The sequence below is a fragment of the Argiope bruennichi genome, chromosome X2 (assembly GCF_947563725.1).
Source record: "Argiope bruennichi chromosome X2, qqArgBrue1.1, whole genome shotgun sequence".
NCBI classification, from domain to species: Eukaryota; Metazoa; Arthropoda; class Arachnida; order Araneae; family Araneidae; genus Argiope; species Argiope bruennichi.
In genome coordinates, this window is record NC_079163.1 from 45,227,825 (window position 1) to 45,250,045 (window position 22,221).

Genomic DNA, 22,221 nt, shown 5'->3' on the forward strand with positions numbered 1-22,221 from the left:
AATTTTATTTCTTTACCCGTTTTTAGGTCGTGGTATGTATATTAAAATAATTAAAACTATACATTTTTCACGAAGCTCGTAAAAAAAATAATTCCGGTTAAATATATTACCAATATTTTGAGTAAGTTCAAAATATGTTGAATGAGAAAAAAAAATTGAGCAATTGAGAGAAAAAAAATAAAGGGTTCTCATAATAAGATCTGAGTAAGGCATCAAAATGTCAACGTCCGCCAATGAACATCAGTTATCTGACATAAAATATGCTTTTCCAACACACACACATCTGCTGATTTCTCAAACTTCTCTTAAAAGTAAAATTAGTCTGCATAATATTTTGAAATATTGGAATGAATGATTAATAGAATTAATTTCTGTTGCATACATTGGTTCTTAATGTTTATAAATATCTTTTTTCTTCTATTTGCAGAACGTTGCCGTTACTTGGGTCCAGATCTCGTGAAAGGTAATATCAATATCAATTAATAAATCTTAAATGCTAAATAAGCTTCTCTGCAGAAAAGACTGTGCCAGAGTAGAAGTTAAATAATTACATTTTACACAATTTTATCTAATGTCGCTTGTTTCATGTTTGTAAACAGATAGTTTAAGATTATTTGTTTTCAATTGTTCTGTTGAACTGATTAATCGATTTTCCGATTGCTATAGATTTTTCACTGACCTTCTGAAATGAAAAACGCTTTCAAATTTTGTCCTTATATCATGTAAATATTTTCAAAGCGTAAAACTCAATTTATCGAATTAGATGCCACAGGCGCTACTCGATAACGAATTACAGAAAAAAAAAATGCGCCCAATTATTTTTGTTGACAACTGTATCAAATCAGTAGTCGTTAATCTGCTATTAATGAGTCAAAGCCGAATCAATGACTTTTGCCATTAAAATGTTAGGGGTGGCAATAGTGTCAGACAGGGTGACAGCACCTGCTTCCTCCGATCTTTATATGTCATGTCCCTAATTATATCACTATAATGTAGCGACGGGCGAGCCTAAGAGATGTGAAGGCGTCTATTTCAGCTTTGGAGAACGTCTCAAACAAAATTTTTTGTTGTTATTTCAGATTTTAAATTCAGAAGACAATAAAGAAAATATCACTGTAGAGAATGAATAATAAATTATTTGTCCACGAGCGTCTATTAATTTAGCTACACTTGTAGTATACCATTAAAAAATTTACTTATTTAGGATTCTATTCTTTCTTTTAAATTAATCCATATATTTTAGAAAAGGTTTAAATTTTTTAACTGCTATACTCTATTATTATTCATTGATTTATTGATTTGGAATTTTAAATCATCTTCTCATAATATGTGTACAGAATTTGGTGCAAAAATGATAATAATTATGAATAGTACTTGTAAAATTTCTAAGATATTCAGATCCCAAATTTCGGTTTATGTTTGTTTTTTCCTTTTCTATTAGGTCGTTGGATTCAGAAACAGGAAACTGAAGAAGATGGACCTTCTCCAGGTAGTATAAATATTTAATATTTCCAAAAGTAAGCTATGCAAATCAGGCATGATATTTCATTAAGTTGTATATATATATTTGAAGATTTCACCTTCGTTGAAGAAGCATTTTTTTCTTATCGTAGAATAATTATTTTAGTAACAAATCCGATTGTTTAAATTTTCTTAATAAATTAATGTCGAACTTCTTCTATACAATTTTGGTAAGAAATCAGGATATAAAAAGAAGCAACTTCCTAATACTGGAAAATAAACACACCCTTGAAGATGAATCTATTTTTTCGTGTAGTGAATGTAATCTATTGAACTAGTGATATCCCTGAATCTAATTTTTGTGTCATTTCGACTCATTATGCAAAATGATGCATAATTCAAATTTCAATTCATAATGCATTTTACTAAAAATTTTCATTCATATGCCCCGATGGCCTGGTATAAAAATTTCTTGGTTTTTTCGATTCTCACTTACATTTTGAGTTGAATAGTTCAATTCAATTTTAAATTCCTTAGTTCAATTCAATTTTAAATTCCTTTCGCACTTATTGCATTACATTCTATTTCGTAAGGAATTTCGAAAAGGAATTCAAAGGCTCAATTTAGTAGGTAATAAGATAAGTTACTATTAGAAAAAGAGTTGAAATTCAATTTATTGAAGTTGGAAGGCATTGAACAATTTTTATGCACATACTGAACATGCATATTGAATTTAAAGATGAAAATCCTTGATTTTTTATAAAAAGGCAGCGTCGTTAGTAAATTATTTTATTATTTTGCTTATTTTTAAAAGTAGTAATATCGTGACAATAATAAGTAGAAAATTCCATGTTCTAAGCGATTTCGAAGAGATATTTTGAGATATGAATCATGTGATGTCTTTCATTAAAAATTCAAGAATTTACCTAAATTAGTTCTGAAATCGATTAATTGACTAAATTTTAATGTATATTTGAAGCTTTGCATTCGAAAACAACATTTTTCTGTAAAAAATTCAGAAATCACTTAGAATTTGTCTTGCTGAGCAGTTAGTATAACAGAAAACATATATTGGCTTGGTAAAGAAAAAAAAAAAATTAAATGTTTTTCAACCTTGTCATTATTTTTACTTAAAAAAAAAAAGATAAATTAACATCTTGAAATTTCTGCTCTTGCTTCACCTTCCTAAAGCTGATATCGTTAGTATCTGATCAGAAATAACGAACAAAATGAAATTGTTTTCTCTCTCTCTCTCTCTATATATATATATATGTGTGTGTGTGTGTGTGTGTGTGTGTGTGTGTGTGTGTGTGTGTGTGTGTGTGTGTGTGTGTGTGTGTGTGTGTGTGTGTGTGTGTAAATATATATATTAAAAGTTCTACAAATTAGCAATATTAAACATTTTTATGCACTTTAAGTTAGTATGAGTTGTTTCATTGTCATAAAGAATAATTTGTATAATCATGTAATCATTCCTGATATGTAACAGTTTTGTGATTTGTGCATTTTAAAACTAGACGCCATTTTTAAACATTCATAATTTAATTATGGATTAAAATAAAATTTGAATCAATATCTGTCACACCACCTAGTATTGAATTATCGGAAAAAATGATTTGAGCAAGTTACAATAGAAAATAAGAGAAAAATATTTTTTTTAAATATTTCTAAATAATGCTTTTAAAAACTGTTCATCAAATTGCGTATTGTCTGCATTAGATTATATGAATTTATTTCAATATTTGTAGGACTCGCAATAGATTTTTATTCGATTAGTTGGAATTGCGTTTGAGTAGTTTTTAAGAAATTTGTTTAAATTTTAGGTTATTTTTTTAATATTCTAGTTTATTTATAAACAAATAATCATCCTAATATATCTTTCAGAAATGTTTTAATTGCATTTTTTTTCAGCTAAAATTATGAAGAAATGAAGAAAAATTTTGCAGCGCCAGAAATAAGAATGGAGCTCCAAAGTTGAAATAAAATTTAAATTCGTATAAGAAAATGAATGTGTTCATTTAAGTGTCTGCCTTCCTTTTTTCGTAAAATATTTATATATTTTAAGTTGTTATACTAATATCTGAAATATAAGAGGTAGTTTTGTGAAGAATTTGGATTTTTGGGGTTTATAACTAAAAGAATCTTGAATTTTGAAATTATTGGCATCTTAGTAGACCAGAATCTTAGTAATTTTATAATGGTACAAATACAAGAAAAGCAATTTCTGTTCTTGTATAAAAACAGCATTTTGCTTTGATAATGAATTATTTTCTAAATCTAAGAAAACTTAGCAGTTTCAAATAAGAAAAGAGATTTGTACAGAATGTTATAAAAAATCTCATTGAAACAGTATTTCTGAAATTTGAAACAAAGAAATGGTGTCATTCTTAAAGATGAACACATCGAAAAAACGAAATGGATTTTAAAAGAAGATTTAAAACATTGAGAAAAATGAGACACTCTTGAGAAAAAAATTGCTTTAAATAAAATAAAAGAGGAAATTAAGCAGACGGACAATTGAAAGTAATATAAGACTTTAGTGTTATTATCAAAGAAAGGATGGACTTCAAGAACATTCTTTAAAAATAAAAATTATCTTAAGCTAGACAAATTTATCTTTTATTTATGATAATGAGATTAAAAAATAAAAGTATTTAAAGAATAAAAAGAAAGAGGAATGAGTTGATATCTTTTTTCAAATTATATGTTTATAATTGACAAACAATAAATAAGACACCTTGAAAAGTTTTATACATACTGAATCACTTAGAAAAGCAGTCACTGCTAAAAATAAAGATAATTTTGTATTTTTTCACCGATTATTATACTTTAAACAGAGAGGTTCTGAGGGAATTGTGAAATACAGAGAAAAAGGTGATATATGAACATAAGTCAGGTGTGGCCAGAGGCTTTACCCTCTTTATTATATGAACGTCATTTGTATCCTTTCAAGACTTCAACTTGCATGTCGCATTGCTAGATTTGACTAGGAGGTGTTCTTTTAACCTTACTATTCCGCCATTCCGAGATCTCGCCTTGCCTTTCTAAAAAAAAAAAAAAAAAAAAAAAAAAAATTGTTTTTTTTTTTTTTTTTTCTTTTTTGCTGAAGCACTAAATCCTTGAATTTAAAAAATGTAATTCTATGTGTAAAATTTTTAATTTTTCCGATTTAATGACTATCAAATGTTTTAACTATATGAACTTCGATAGTCCAAAGTTGACTATAAAAGTACATCTTATCTTTTTTGCTTTTTTGTCCTTGAAAATTGTCATCATACAGTAACTTTTCTTTCCCACTTTATTAATTAGTGATACAGCCTTTTCCATTCATGAGAATGGTAATTCAAATGTTTAGTTTTTTCTGTGCCGTACAACCTTTCTTAATTGTTTAGCAAGAGCCGGAGATCAGCAAAGTTGTAAGAAAGAAGAGCATAACTTATTGTCGCAACAATAAAAAAGAATCATTCGATAAAAATTGAATGAATTAAAGATTATTTTGTTAGAGATTTAACAATGACATCAGTTTTTCTTTTTGAAATTTGCCAGCAAATTTTTCCTAAAACTTTATTCATTATCAGCAGCGGGTTTAGAACCATTGTACAATTGCTTCAGGAAATTCTGTCTATATTTTAAGCGTTGTGATATATTTTCTCTCTCATATTTAAACGCATTAATTGCTATTTAACTTTTCCAGAAATTTTAATGATTGGTTTTATTACGAAATGGGGCCGAGATTTATAGTTTAATCGTTAAAGTCATATTGGAGATCGTTTATAGTCATATCGTTACAGTCGCCATTATCTATGACTTATCTATTAGTTACATATACATATTGCTAATTGTTTTCGAATCATCGTAATAAAATATTGAAATAAAAGTGCTGAAGTAATATTTTATTTTTAATAAAAGGATTCTAATTTCTCACTCATCTCCATACTGCAATATCCCCCAAGGACAACTGTTGCGTTAGGGTAGTTGAACACTTGGCAGCATATGATTTTAAGATGCAATAACATTATTTAAAAAAAAATAATTTATTAGATTTTAAATGAAAACATAAAATAAATATCGATCGTTGCAGAAATGTTTTTCTACACCATTACTAAACTTTTTTTTTGTAATTTTTGCAATTAAATTCGATAGATCTATATATTGAAATATAACCACTGATTAAGTAGTAAATTCTATTTGTATCACTCCTCAAACATATGTTTACTGTTAATATATGCAATAATTAATTAAAGCAACATTTGTTAAGAAAATAATTGTATCGCAGTGTTCGTTAATAACTGAAAGTGCCGAACATTTTAATAGATTTAATTCTCAAATGAATAATGGGAGGCTTTTATTTTTCTGAAATCCATGTCAAAAGTTATTGGTACTTAATCATTTCATTCATTTATAATAGTATACATTATTTGAAATGATTATGATCATTCAGATTATGATTATGATCAATCAAAACATATGTTTTCATTCTCGTTTTTCGTACATAAAAAATTTTGCAATTCCGTTTATGCCCAAAAATATGTCACGTACCCTCTTGGGAATTATTTTCCCTTTTTTGAGCACTCAGTGAAAAAACAACCAATTTCTTTCTTTTCTTTTTTTTTTAAACAATGTTTATAGACTTGAATACTGTATATAAATTGCTATGAATACTGTATATAAATTCTAATCATTGTACTTAGCAGATCACTGTAATTAGAATTAGCAATTTTGGTGTGTAATTACTTATTAGGTAGTGTGGTGTTCATTAAAAAATAAGGTTTAAAATATTTCATATTAAAATTTTTATTAAAGTTTAATCAAAATGTTAATGTTTTTCCTTCGTAACTTCTGGGAATACATTATGGTACCAAAAATTCTGTTTTTTTTTTTTTGTTTTTTTTTTTCACTACCTTAAAAAAATAATTTTCTCAATGTTACCAATTTCATTTCCGAATAGCATTTTTTTTCTCATTTTGATCTTTTTTTTCAAAAATATTATATTAAGTACATTCCTCAATAATATTATTCATTGCTTTAGTTTCTAAATTTACACTCATGCCGGTTGGGACGATATTCAAATCATTCTTCTGTTTATAAGTTATAGCTACAATATAATTGAGTGTAAATATTAAAAACAAAATAAACAAAGACGAATCATGCCTAATAACATTATCATAGTACAATGTTTTGGATGAGAGTCTCGTATTTCCTTTGAATTTTTTTTTTTTTTATAAAGACGAAATTGATTTGTATTTAAATCCACAAGAAAAGATTATTAAAATTCATATTATCATTCTTTTCCTTCACTAGATAGCAGAAAATTTGTTTTCCCGAATAGATCATCTTAACATTGCCATCCGCCCGAGGGAAAAAAAAACCCTTCAACATGAGATGGTAGAAAACCATTGCCCCTAAAATGATTAGCGTGAATGCGAATAAAACTGATTGTAGGAAGGAAAGATATAAGTATATTAATATCTGCTTTCCTTTACTAATATGAGAACACTCTTATTCAGTCTCTGAGTGAATTTTCTTCAGAATTGTTCATAAAATACTTTTAGTAATCAACACTTTAAATAAATGTTCAAATAAAACTGATTGTAGGAAGGAAAGATATAAGTATATTAATATCTGCTTTCCTTTACTAATATGAAAACACTCTTATTCAGTCTCTGAGTGAATTTTCTTCAGAATTGTTCATAAAATACTTTTAGAAATCAACACTTTAAATAAATGTTCATATATCTTTACTGTTCGGATTAAAATTTCATCAGAGATTTATATATGTTACTGTGAAAGACCGAATTCACTGTGAATGTCAACGTATACCAAATATGTCCGTAAAAGACCGAATATTTGATTATAATCTTGTACATTCGGACCATCACCGGTGTATTTCGACAAGCATATATGTACTTTGGTGGAGGTCGAAAACAGATGACAAAGATAACCACAAACAAAGTTTTAAAGATTTGTTATGATATAAAAATAAGTTTAAAGAGTCTAATTCAAAATTTGATTATTTAAGAATTAAGGGGAGTTTCTTTAAAACCGTTTTCTGTGAATAATTAAAAAAAAATGTTTGAATATTTTTTTTTTCTTTTTTACAAAAATTTGTATCTTTTAGATTTTTTGGTGCCGGACCCCCTCCCCTTAATAATAAAGAAAGATTTTAAAATGTAGTAAAAATATTTTTTTTCTGGTTATTCTGGGGTGGTTATTTCTCCGTGTATCCTAATGGCGTGGTTATAGCAGAAAGGTCCATTATTGAATAAATGCTAATTTCTTTGTGGGCCAAACTTGGAAGTAAATTCTTAATGTTTAACCTTTATCCAACTACAACTGCTATCATTATTAAGAGGGCAAGTAATATTGAGCATCCCTTCTTTTTCTCAGGCTAGAATCTAAAACAACATGCCCCCCAAAAAATCCTGGGTTGTTTACATCTAACAAGGAATTGAAATTCTCCGAATCAGACCCGCAGTAAAAAAAAACTCCTCTGCAGAATTGAAATTCTCCGAATCAGACCCGCAGTGAAAACTCCTCTACAGAATGGCGAACCCAGTCCTCAATCGTGATTGGTCACTCCTCTCAGCAAGAGAGGCGAAGAAGATGCGTCTCCCTTGTGGCGTTTTATCGCTCCTGAAATACGGTGAAGAAAATGCAAACCTTCTCCAAATTCAACATTCACCATTAGTGTATTGTGAATGCCGACATTTGTAGATGTAAATGAGAAATAAGGATATTTAGCAAATATTTCGGATATACATCTATCGATTATGTGAATGTTGACATTCATCAGAGAAAGTCGACATTCGCCAGATTTCGGTCTTTCACAGTACCATACATATAAAGAGTGGTCAAGAAAGCTAACAGCACACTATTGTTATTTATTATTGTATCTTCACAAAATTGGTGTCAATGAAAATTACTCAAGAAGACATGTTTATATAGATCGAAAATTGATTGACCGAGTTATTGATTTAGTCAATTAATTAATATCGCGGAAATTTCCTATTACGGAAATCGAGACTCTCCTCTCGAGTTTGCCTTTTTATATATGCGTTTCAAATTGCTTTTCTAAATTCGCAGTAGTTCTTCAGTCATAATTAATTTTGTTTGCTTAAAACTCCGCCTGAAATGAGCCAATCCACTAAGTGCCATCTATTAATTAAAGAACCATATATTAATTAAATCTCATAGTGCTAAAAACAAAAAGTTCCTTTCTTTCGTTTTATTTCACTGAAATTCCAGTAAATTAACCGAACGTGATCCTGATGGATCTTTAGCATGAACATTCATTTTCAAATTCCAACTGATATGGGATTTTGTTATTGGAAATTCGAGTATTTCATTAGTTTTAAAAATAATTTTAGATCCGCCTCCATGGTTGAGTCAACCTTAAATATTTAAATTAAAATTTGCATTAGTTCCAATATTTTTAAGTGAGATTTTATTTCATTGGCAAGAAACTAATTAGCATAACAGCATTTTAAGCAAATGAATTTAGCAGATTTTAAATAAAAGAGAAAATTTCATTTTCAGGTGGAAGCGATCGTTAATCAGAAAAGAAATTAATTAAGCTGAAAAGCTCTTATTTTATAATAAACAAAAGAATTTGGTTTCAAACAAATTTTAATAATATTTTAATCAGATCATTAGAGTAAGTAAGCTGAGGATTTTAAATTACAGAAATAAAGATTGATTCGCAGAAGAAAATTCAATTGACGTCATCTTTGACGTCAATTCACATTTATGGTGATGAAAATATTCATCCTCCGAATTAAATTTTTTTTCTCTTTATTTCACTAGAATAAAATTTTTATTTTTTATTTCTCATATGTGAAATATACAAGAGAAATCATTATAATCCTCTAATAATTTCATCCCTGTGAATTTACTGAAAATGCATGTTTTAGTCCTCCTTGAAAAAAATAAATAAATAATAATAAAACACTTATTTGAAATTGTGTCCTCCTATCTTTGTGTTCCAAAGTGTAAACTTAAAAATAAAGTGAGCTAGAGCAATAAAATTTCGTATGAGGTCTTTTCACCAAAAATTTACTATTGTGTCAAGTGTTGACTAAATCAAAATAAGAGAAGCTATTATGTCCACTTATCCTACCAGGTGCATGAGAATATGATAGCTAGAAAAAAAGCTAGATGAATGAAATTTGGATCATGACGCTTAAAGATCTGCATCAAAATTTGGTCCAAATTTTTCAAATTTTTGACTACTAGTTAGTATATCCATTTCTGAGTTTCAAACGAAGGAGTAAGATATGTAAAATTTAGTATTTAATTTTGGTACAAAAACTGTTAAGTCATGTATTGAATTTTCAATTCAATCAGTTAATGTCTAAAAGACGCGTTTTTATTACTATAAAGTAACTTAAAACATCATTTGCGATTTTCAATATTTTTAGCACTAATATTCATTTGTGAAACATGACTTCAATCACAGTAAAAAAACAATAAATGAAAGGATCAAGTGATCATTAATTTACATATGAATTTGGCTTTATTGCAGCTTTCCATTCAAATGCTATTACTCCAAAAACAATAGAAAGACACCAAAAACCACAGAAAGACTCCAAAAACCATACAAAGAAGCGTAAGATACAGTTACCAAGATTGTATGGATTATGAATTCCGAATATGTTATATGATTTTTTTAAATATGTTTTTGTGCTACGGATGCATAATTATCATTCTTTATAGATTTTACATTTTACTTATCTTTATACAATAAGGTTAGGTGAGGAGAATATTGATTTATTACCTAGTTTGAATGAGAATGACATTAGTGTTGCTATTGCCATTCTCATATAATTAAATTAACATGAAAGAATAAAGGACAGTTATTTAGCAGTATAAAATAGGAGATTCCCTTAGAATAGACGGCTGAATCAGCCTGTCTTCTAAGGACATAAAAGTAAATACATTTGAAAGAAATTAAGTCCCAATTCACGTCACAAAAGAGGGAAATTTTTTATAAAACCGGTTATTCAATATATGTTTTGATACCACTTCTGCTGTTTGAATACCAAATTCCTAAAATGAGGCTATCTACAAATGCGATTCAGTTCATAACACAGTGTCTTATATTACTACGGAAACTAAAGATTTTTTTTTTATTATTTCAGTCTTTGTGGTAAGAGATTGACTACTACTTAACTTAAATGCAATGATTTCATTTTTTTTTTTAGATGCACCTTCATAATTTACATATTTTAGGAAAAATACAAAACTATGCTTAAAGCACAGATAAGAGAGTAATTCCAACCAATAGAATATCTTAAATAAATATAAGACACCACTTGTTTCAATTCCTCTATATTTCTTATCATGAAAAACATTCTTGTAACTATATTTTACTGTCATTTATAAATGGAACAATTTTTATCGCCCTTATTTTAAATCCTTATATCCAACGAAATCTTAATTAAACTATATGATTAATGCTTGAATTTTACTTAAAATTTCATTAATATGTAGTACTCTAACATCTAGTCATTGATCTATAAAGAAGAACAATAACGAATTCGTTAAAAATCGTCTTTTAACCTAATAAGTAATTATTCTTAATATTCTACACTTTTTATATCAATTAATTATATATATTTATTTTTTCTTAGTTATCTTAATTTTCTATCTTATTATTTAATTCATCAGAATTAATTTTAAAAAAATAAGTTGAATTATTATTTTTTTATTATTTAAATACGATATATTTATATTTGAGAAAAATTCATCAGAAACCTCAGTTGAATTTTCAGGATCAGTTGAATTTCAGGACTATCCGAATTCCTGGATAAGGTAATGAATGGTGGCATTAGCAAATCCAATAAATAAATAAAATAAAATAAAATTGATAAATAGTCATTTAGTTAACGATTTAAATATTTCAAAACCAGAAAAAAGATTAAAAGAACATATATAATTTACTTTTTTCTTTCTGATTACTGATTTATACTTTTTGATTGTATAAAAGCGGACGCATTCTACTCTTAGAAAAATTGAGGACTTAAATTCGTTAGAAGATTACTGTCAGGAAAATTAAATATAGTTAATATTTTTTTAAATATGGAGTACTTATAAATATGCAAAAATTAACAAATGGAACATGTATATAACGATATTCCATTCAAGAACAGTTATGCAATTTAAAATCAACTCATGAAAGCACATTTTGAAATATAACTGTTTTTCTAAAAACATCACAAAAATATCATAATGTCTTCATCCCCAAGTTTTTCAACCTTATTCCCCCCCCTCCTCCCTATTATGGATTAACATTGGATGGAGTAAAGGGCATGTGATCACGAAATGAGTAAAATATGCTATTTTCTAGAGTACCCCCCCCCCCCCAAGAAAAAAGCTGGACATTCAGATTGTGATTTCTTTTGTCAGGATAAATAATATTTAGGAATATTGTTAGGGTAAATTATATTCAGGGATATTGTCAGAGTAAATTATTTTCTATTTTTATTTGATTAAAATATATTCCACTGATAAAATATACTTAAAATATTATAATATAATTATCAAATATAAATAATAATATATAATAATTAACAAATATAAATATATTTGATTAAATATACTGCTATATATTTATATAAAATATACCGTATCTGAACCTATTAAAATAAAAAATAATGCATCCTTTAATTTCATAATATTATGCTAAGGATTTTTGTTTCCATGTTTTCTAAGTCACTCGCAGATTAGTATAGTCCAAATTCTTGCATTTGACTTACTGATTAATAAATCAAATTATTTTTATTAGGGATAAAAAAAGCGTTGAAATTGTTTACCATTTTGCTTAAAATTGTTTTTAAATTTCAATTCAGACTTTTTTTATACACGAGAAACTGAAACCAAATCTTAAATGTTGTAATGAATTAAGCATTTGTTGTCTAATTTTTGACTACTTAAATCTCTATAAGCAATTGAAGTAATATAATAAATAATATAACATAAAAATATAAAAAACATATGCAGTTTCGACAACTTATATGGATTTGAAATAAAAAAATCAATTAAAAATACCTGGATTTAAGAGAATATCGCCCTTTCCTTCTTGCCAAAAAACTTTCACTATCTTCTATGAAACTCACTCGCGGAAATGACACTTCCCACGAGGGATCGAAAGGGAGGGAGACAATCCCTTGCTTAGTCACCCCCCTCTTCTGCATTGTCCTGATTTTCGATTACGAGGACAATGAAAATCTGAATATTCATAGCGCATCGATGGTTGTGAATATACATGACCTTGAATCACAATTTTTATGCAGTGTGGAGAAGGGGGGATAACATCTTTATTAAGAGGTATATGGGAAAATTGCGAGAAACCACTCCCGCTGGCTATTATATGATTTGAATGATTTTTTGCCTTCATATTTTAAAGTGCGTATACAAGTGTATGTGTTTTTTTCAGTTTACGTAGTTGATTAGTCATAATACATGATACAATTCATACACAATCTTTTAATACAAGATTTTAAGTACCTTATAACATTAAACGAGCAATTCTTGTATATATATAAATTTATTTCGTGTATCTCGGAAACGGCTCTAACGATTTGGATCAAATTTTATATTTAGACAAGGTTTTTCTTTTTAAATTTTTCTGTGTGTTACGAATCCTCTGTTGGAGAAGAGCTTTTTGCTTTATTTTTTTACATATGTATTTATATTTAATATTTTTCGTTTTAAGTTTATCTATATAGGTGTCTTTCCTGGAAAAAAAAAAAAAAAAAACATGAGATTTTATTCTCTCTCTCTCTCTCTCACACACACACACAAGGGAAAAAAACATTTTTTTAATAACTAACTATTAGAGCCTTTTTCTATCTGCTTTCATGCTGTTAAGTCATATAGCGCCATCTTGGACTTCACCATGGTAAAATTAATTGTGAGTTCAAAAATATAAGTAAATAAACTGTAAAATGAATACTGTAATATCGCAGATTGAAAAATAATCAGAATGTGATTCGTAAATAAATATTTTCTTTAAAAAAAAGACAAAATGCTCGGTTTTCTAAAATTAATGTCATGACATCGAGTCTGTTCTTCTAAAAAGGGAGCAATGCCGCATTGTAAATGTTCAGTCGAATCTCCATGGCCGAATGGTTATAGCACTGATCTCATAATCAAGACCTTGTGAGTTCGAATCCCGTTAGAGACAATGCGATTAACAATTTATGTAAATATTTAATTCCTAGATTTTGTGTTTTCCTTTATTTCATGTTCCAGAAGATTCTGGACATTTCTTTAGTTTACCAGACAAGTGTTCTGGACTTTTCTTACTGTCTCCAGAAAAGTATTCTGGAACTTTCCCTGCTAGTATAAAAGCAGAAGATTTGCCAGTAACTGTGTTTTGAGTTCAGTTAATAAATTGGTTTAGCTCTACCTCTTGTGTGTGTCATTGAGTTCTATACCATAGTATCTACGTGACAATATTTCTAAATAATAGATTCAAAATAATATCTAAACCAAACTTACGATGCACATTCGAAATAATTTTTGTCCGAATTTATGACAAACATTTAGAAGTAATTCTGTAGAGAAAGTTTGATAATGGTGTACATAAATAAAATTTAAGATGTTTCGGGAACTGTCACTTTGAGAATATATATGCTTTATTTGAAATGAAACGAAATTATCAGAAAGCAAATTCTTCTTTGTTTAGATATAGATAAGACTCTATCTTAAAAAATGGTTCGATTTGAAAATTTTTACTTGTAATAAGTAATTTTAATTTAACATAAAATTTTATTGCTGCGCATTATTTCATATTTCTTTGAGCTACTTTCCTATTATTACAACTGCTGAAAGTGAATACAATCTTAGATATTTCGTAAAAATTAGATATATTTCATAAGTTCTTTGGAGCTCCATTCATACTTTTGTTAAAAGAAGCTTGGCATTATAATTTAGTTGTCTTTATTTCATTTTAAATCCCTTTTATATTGTTAAAAAAATTAGTTTTCCCTACTTCATTAAATATTTTTATTACACAGAATAAAGAGTAATGATTTTATTCGGTTTACATTTATCGGTTAAATGTTTAGCATTCACATTACCGAAACATAAAATTCGGAAAAAACGCGGGGGGGGGGGACCTCATCGAGGAATATGCGCTTCTTTCACGAAGTGCGATGAACTGAAAGCTCAGCTTTAAAAAATATTTTTAAATGATTTTCCTCTAGTAATTAATCTTCTTAACAGCCATCAGCCAAATAGAGTCTTTTTTTTTTTTTTGCATATTATCTCTTAACGGTTTTTTATGGCGAAAGAGGAGGATTTTCTGACATCTGAAAAAGAAACTCCGGCGTTTCAGTTTTCTAATGTACCTTAATTGGAATGATCTTAAAAATGAAAAGGTTAATCGTGACACCAGAATTGCTTTCATAGTCAATCCCCTACTTGTGTTTTTAAAGCTGTAATAATTGCAAACAGAAAGAGGAAAGAACATTGTTTGAAGTAAGGTGTTTTTTTAGTCACTTTTTTAATCTAAGCTATTACGGATGTTTTGAATTCTAAGTAATGGATTGATCATAATGTTCTTAATCTTTTTCTCATAAATCTTTTTTCGAAATGTTTGGATTCCAAAAATTAAACTGATTAATAATAAACTAAATTCATTTCTTCGGTCTTGCATATCGAATTTTATTTCGTTGTTACTGTTAGTTTCTAAATCAAGAAAGATAGCTTTATTATTGTGTTCATTAATTATTATTAATTTTAGTAATACAGAATAAACGTTTTCAAACAGTGTACAACATTATTCAAGGCACAGAAACGAATTTAATCTGTCCAGCATGATTCTGTAAAACCGAAAAAATGTTTTACGTCACAATGGAATTGCATTAAATTTCTTTTAATTTGATAAACAGGATTCTAGAAAGTAGGCCCTGAAAATCATATGTTTTTATATGACTGAAAGTCATATGTTTTTATTTATTTATTTATTTTTGTGAATTCAGTTATTATATTTAGGTAAAAGTTATCAACTGTTTGATTAATTCTGACCGACTCGAATAAAGTTTCATCTGCCTTTTAGTTGTTTTTTATTTAGTAGAATTTGTTTTAGTGAAGCATTTCTTGTAATTAGGGTTTGTAAAAATTCTTTTAATGACCCATTTTGATATAGAAATTTTGGAAATTGTCATCTATAATTAAGTTAAATGAGTATTATTCATTAAAATATGCTAACTGTCAACCGTTCTTTCAATCATTTAATTGCTAATTGAAAGGAAATAAAAGCACGAGTACCCGGCTCTTATGTGGTTGTCCCATCAAGAATTATCTACATCCCCATCAAGAATTATCTGCATAAATGAAAGGGGGCTGTCACCATAAATTATAGTAAATAGAAGTGGCATGAACTGTATAAAATTCCTTGTAATAAAAGGAAGATTAATATTCAACATTAAGAGAGTGCACCAAATCTGATCACTGGAGTGGTTGTCGGGTGTAGGGGAGGGAGAGTGCTAATGGGAGTGCATCTGCAAAAGTTCATTACAGATTGCTAAGCACTCCAAGTCCACGTGGGATTGAAAAATAAAATCTTGGTCTGGGGAGCAGCATTTTCAAAAGTTGCGGGAACCAACCAGGAGTTAGGACAGTCTTCAGGGGAGGTACCTACAGGTGGAAGAGGTGGGCTGAGAACTGGACATAATGTTACCTTTAGATTAATGTATTAGAGCATAAGTAAAATGAGTTTTTTTCCCCCCTGCTTTATCATTTCCCCGCCTGAATATAGCAGGCCACGATAAAAAATTTTGACGTCACAAACAGCTGGATTTCTCGCTATGAGATTGGTTTGCCCACGCAATGAGACAACGAATCACACGAGAAGAAATTCGAACTGTTTATGAAAAGAATTCTAGAGACCACGTGGTATTGACAAGTTTGGAGAGATTTCCGTTTTTCATCTTTTCAAGAAATTGAATCTTTTATAATTTCTTTTGTCTTTAAATTTCCTTTGAATTTCTTAAGTAGTTTCATTGTGGCTTTATAACAGAGCGTGCGACTTGAGAGAATCTCTTGTACTTTTGCAGGTATGCATGGTTTTGATTTAGCATTTAAATAGGTGCATTTTTATTCATTTCAATTAACTTTTTAACTTTAATTCCAATTTTTTATTAAAACTCCTTTGAAATTTTTAATTAATATTTTATTTGTTCAGCTTCTAAAAATATCGCATATGGACATTTTGGCTCGTCTTTTTGACGATTTGAAATAAGATAATCTTGCACTATTTTAATCGGAATAACTATGTTTTTATTAAAAGTTATCTGGTTCATTGTTTAATTTTAATTATTTAATTAATTCGATTAATGTCTGCATATGAAAGAATCTGAAATTTCGTTTGATTTATATCTTGAATCCTGAAATTTGTTTCTGATTCATTATTATTTTTTTTTTTTTTGTTCATTAATATAATTCATTAATCTGATATTACTTTGGCTCTGTTAATAATAATTATTATGATTTAACTTGCAGAAAATAAAATGAAAGCAATGGAATTAAACTTTCAGAAATATTAGTTAATAAATTTGAACAATTTCTTTAAAAATTTTATGCATTTATTTAAGTTCGATTCGTATCAAGTAACTGAATTACTTTATAAAAAAATTATAAAAAATTTTGTCTATTTTCCAAATTTTTCTATTTTTATATGCATTGATAATTTCTCACTCTGATTAATAAGCTAACAGATTCTAGCATGTTCGGCAGAGACATTATTCTTGTTTCATTTTTATCCCTGTTGACAATATGATTAATCTTTTCGAAAGTCTATATTTCTGATAATTTATTAAAATTTGTTTCATAAAATACATTTTATTCTACTTTAGTCTTGATTCCAAATCCAAAATTTTATTGGAGAATCATACCGCAATTCCTATACTAACATAAATCCCTTACACGTGCTCTTAAGTGTTCTAAAGCAAAAAGTATAAATATTCGCTTTGTTGCATTCTAATGAGAACATACTAAACGGAAACAGAATTTAAAATATCTGCAAAAAAAAATCTTGTAATAATCTACACTAAATAATGCTATCCATTAAAAATTCTTTTGTCCATGCCATTTCTTGTACTTCTTTCTTTGCAGATAAAAATTTCATAGTAATTCTAAACTGATTTTCCACTTGTTGGCATATTTTAAACTTGCATAATAAAAAATTCTCTGTCATTTAAAAAATACGGATTCACTGTTTTACATAAATCTATTAATATTAATTTTATTTTATCAAATCTATTAATTTTATTTTATCAAGATTCTAACAAAAGAAACTATTTTTGTATTTGTAATTCTCAATTTAGAACAAAAACAAACAAATTAAAAAATAATTATTTTGCTGTATATATTTACTAAAGCATATTTCAAAGAAATAAGTTTTGCAAGTTAAGACACTGCAACTGTACTATTTAAAAAAATACATTGCCTTTTTTAATAGTATTTTTTATAGTAAAGAGAGGAAAATTATCTGGTTATTACATTTGATATGTTTTCCCAAAAATGAAACAAGAATTAATAATGCAATCTGATGATTGAAAATAAGCAGATAAAAACAATTTTTTAATCTCAGCCTTTCTTTATTTGAATGTTAATTAAATTTTAAAATGCCACTTGAAAAATTATTCAGCCATTTCATGTTTTACCAAATCTTCACAATTATGACATTCAAACAACAGAAGAGCTTACATAGATTACGATATTTGATCTATTACAAATGATATGCCGATATGTGGTATAGTTGCAGCGGTGGTGTGGCTAAAGCGGACACATAAGATTTCCTGGTCAGAGCGGACACATTTTTTTCCCATCTTAGAACAGATAAAGGGTGCAGATAAATAAGTAAATAAATACTTTTGAAAATCACAAATATAATCACTCGATTATCGAATTACAAGGATAAATGCATTTTTGCCAATCAAATTTAATTATTTATATTATATTATAATGCGAGGGCATTTTAAACACAGCGAAATGTAATAAAAATAAAAACTTTCAGAGAAATATTTAATATTTATTAATAAATAACTTTGGGCACGCAGGAATATTTAGTTTTCTTTAGTACTTCGTTCTGAAAATTTGTCTTTACATTTCCTTTACAATGATGTGTCTTTTCTTTTACACATACCCAACTCATTCCTAATTTATTTTTTTCGGTGTAAACGGCGTGGGTAATCATCTACAACTAAACATTCTTTTCCTTTTTTTGTAGAAAGTAATTTTATTGAAATGGCTATGGGTTCCATCACATATTTTTCGACGACATAAAACGACATCCACACTTCATAAGGATCAAACATCTACTGAGAAAATGAGAAAGGCCTTTTCTCTCAAAAGTATCGGCTTATCTCTATAGCAGGTGCAAAGCTCGAAACTACACAATAGATGACATGTGACTGATTAGGGAAACAACACAGTAGGTGCAAAAATGTCCGCTCTGCCCACGCAGCTCCTCTCACGTGTCTGCTGTAGCCACTGTCTGCTCTGGCCGCGTAACCGTTTCAGCTTCAGGAGAGCTGAATGCCTAATCTCAAGCAGATTCAGTCGATGAGCAGGTGCTTCGAATGAATTTTGATAGTTAGCTTTTCAATCTCATTTTATTTCATAAACTAATTATTATTATTATTTTATTATTAATGTGTGACTTTTTAATCTGCTTTTGAAGAAAATGTCAAAACTTTATTCACTCTGAGAAAAGATTACTCATATGAATTCTCAGAATAAATGTGTTTTTCTTTAATTGAAAGCAGTTTTATGAGAATATATTCTTTTCCCCCCCAACTTCGATTTGTTTCGACAGTATGACAAAATTCCTTGAAATGGAGTTACCGTTTCAAACAATTAAGTCTCTTTTTTTTTTCTTGTGATGTCGGCATTTTTAATACTTATTAAGGAAAATATTAAGATTTAATTGATTCTTTCTCTCTTTTATGAAACATTTACCTTGATTAATTCTCATAAAATATTTTAAATGAAATCAGCTTTATAAGGAAACTTAAATTTTGTGTCCTGATTCTAATTAATTCCATGTGTTGAATATAATTTTTCCAATGAAAAGGTGTTGAAAGAATTTTCCTTCAGTAATCTTATTATTTTAAAAAAATGTTTTAAGCGCGAATAAGCTTTTCCTAGATAATGAAATTAAATTGAATTCTCAATTTTCTACCTTCTCTAAGAACAAAATGCGAAACTAATATAAAGTTCACAGCTTTAAGTGAAAAAATTATTTGATTACAGAAAGAGATTTCATTTTAGCGATTTTCAAGATTGAAATACTTTATGAAGATCAATTCTTCTTCTAATTTATTAGCTTTGGGTCATTTTTTGTTACATGCTTTAAATACGCTCTATTACATTAACATAATCTTTCAATAACAGAATCGATGACAGCACATATAGCCAATAAAATATAAGAGCAAGAATGTTATAACTTTTTCAGTATGAATAAGTGTTCTCTTACATAATGAAATCTCTCGAAATTAAAGTAGCAATTTTGATCTTCTATTAGTTTCAAGAATAGCAAAACTTTACATGATTTTTAAAGTTGACGGCTTTGATTGTAAAATTCTTTCAAATTAGAAAAGTAGACTTCATTTTAGCGTTACAAGATCGAATTATTTTCTTAACCTTTGAAAATCTTGAGCATTAATTGAGCAAATTCTAAAAAATAAATATATTCCTTCTCTCATTTTAATTCCTTAAGCATAGATCACTGCGCTAACAAATATATAAATTTACCTTCAATTATAGCAACCATTAAAGTTAATTTTATATTCAATGCGTATTTTATCCACAGACTTATATTTGAGGCAAATCTCTAAGAATTACTATAAGATTAACAATAAAAGGACTGAATTTTAATCCTTATTCGCATTTATTTGACTTTATTTATTATTTTTTGTACTTTTTTGCTAAATTTCTATTTTGTTTGTTTTATCTTCAAAAAACTAATCTTATGTCAAAATCGGCAAAATGTCTTATCGACCGGTTTTGGCTATTACAAACTTATCGGCCATAGCATTCGATCATAGCAACGTAGAATGAGGCTGGCAAGATATAGTTAATAAAATATTACTTGTGCTGAAATATATCAAAATAAGCAAAATAGAAATTTATTTTCTTTTACTTTGAATTTCATTACATTTATTTTTAGCTCTATTAGTTTAGATATTTTCAGCTTAAAAAATAATTATTTCCGAAATTGTTTTTCTTTGACGTTTTCTTAAGAATTTGTAGTATCTAATCCAAGAAATGAAAGTTTATTAATGAAGTTTTTTTTTCTCTCTCTCTTCTTACTTTTAACAAGATTTTATTTTTGGAATGCCCCAGTTGCAATATTCTGTAAAATTTTGCTCTACAAAAGTTGGATCACCCAGAAAAGAAATTCCTCCTGCTTTTGAGAAAAATCTTGGGAGAAATAATTTGCAGTTAATTTTCAATTGGTTATTCCTTTTTCGAAAAATTGATCGTTTTGATGCATACTTAAATTCAACAGCTTTACTTGCGCATATCCTGTGTTTTGGTTGTGTTGTGACTTATGGCACTATACAAGCCTGCTGACAGTTAGTTATCTGTCAGCAATTTAAACCGAGTGAGCGTCTCTTGTTTTTTCAGTAGCGCCAACTAGGGCCAAGAGTACGATTTAGCTACTTCATGCGTCACATTCGCTTGCACAACCCCTTTTTATAGGGGGTCAATTTCTCACACCTCACAGATAGAACACGGAAGAGGAACGACCATACCCGGGATGCCCAGATCACATGGAAGACGCTCTACCCCTATGCCATGACGCCGGCCGCACATATTCTGAGACATATACTTCTACAACTTTCAATTGCTTTAACAAACTCATTCATTTCGGCTAATATTAATAACCATTCACTCAAATATACACACAAAATCATTTTTTTTAAATCTTTAATTATTTAATGTCGTTTTGAAGTTCAAACTTTTAAATATATATTTTTATAAACGCAATGTATTAATTAAATCTTCTCAAGTTTTAATTATATATGTATAAATTAAATCTATGAATTTACTTTTATTCACGCCTGCAATGGAAGAACATTTGATATATGATGATCATTTAAATTTTTTTCATATACTGAAAAATTCATACTTTATGCTAATAAATCAAGGCACTTTTTAATATCCATATATAATTTTTCAAAATACCTGCATCTTTTTGTTTCGAACATTAAAAGTCCAGTGAAAATTAGAAATTCACTATATAACCACTTAGAAATGAAAACCCAGACAGACAGCTGAAAATTTGTTTTAAATATATTAAAAATAATGAAACGATTGTATGCAAACGATTGTATGTAAAACGATTGCTTACAATTCATACCGATTGCTTGTTTATTTTTGTATCTCTTATTTTTATCAAAATGCAGTATTCAATCACATACGCTAGTCATAATAATTTTTATCATTTATTCTTTTACACGAATAATGCTTTAAAATTCCGACTTCTTGCTAACGTAATATTCAAAAAGTTATAATATAATTGCTCTTACGTTTTATTGGTTATACATTCTGTCATCGATTTTGTATTGAAAGATTATGTTAATATAATAGAGCGAATTTAAAGCATGTAAAAAAAGGACTTAAAGCTATTAAATTAGAAGACGAATAGATCCTCATAAATTAATTTAACCTTAATAATCGCTAAAATGAAATCTCTCTAGCCATTTTTTTTTAACTTAAAACTGTGAGCTTTAAATTAGCTTCGCA

At 28.1% G+C, this 22,221-nt stretch overlaps 1 protein-coding gene across 1 annotated transcript in view; it reads left to right on the forward strand.

The window, feature by feature from the left end:
- Positions 1 to 10,101, forward strand: part of LOC129959731 (fibrous sheath CABYR-binding protein-like) — a 37,233-nt gene extending 27,132 nt beyond the window's left edge. Inside the window, exons 15-17 of the mRNA XM_056072621.1 lie at positions 428 to 463; positions 1,442 to 1,489; positions 9,983 to 10,101. Coding sequence (XP_055928596.1) covers positions 428 to 463; positions 1,442 to 1,489; positions 9,983 to 10,101 — 203 coding nt within the window. The remainder of the gene's footprint in view (positions 1 to 427; positions 464 to 1,441; positions 1,490 to 9,982) is intronic.
- Positions 10,102 to 22,221: the final 12,120 nt, after the last annotated feature.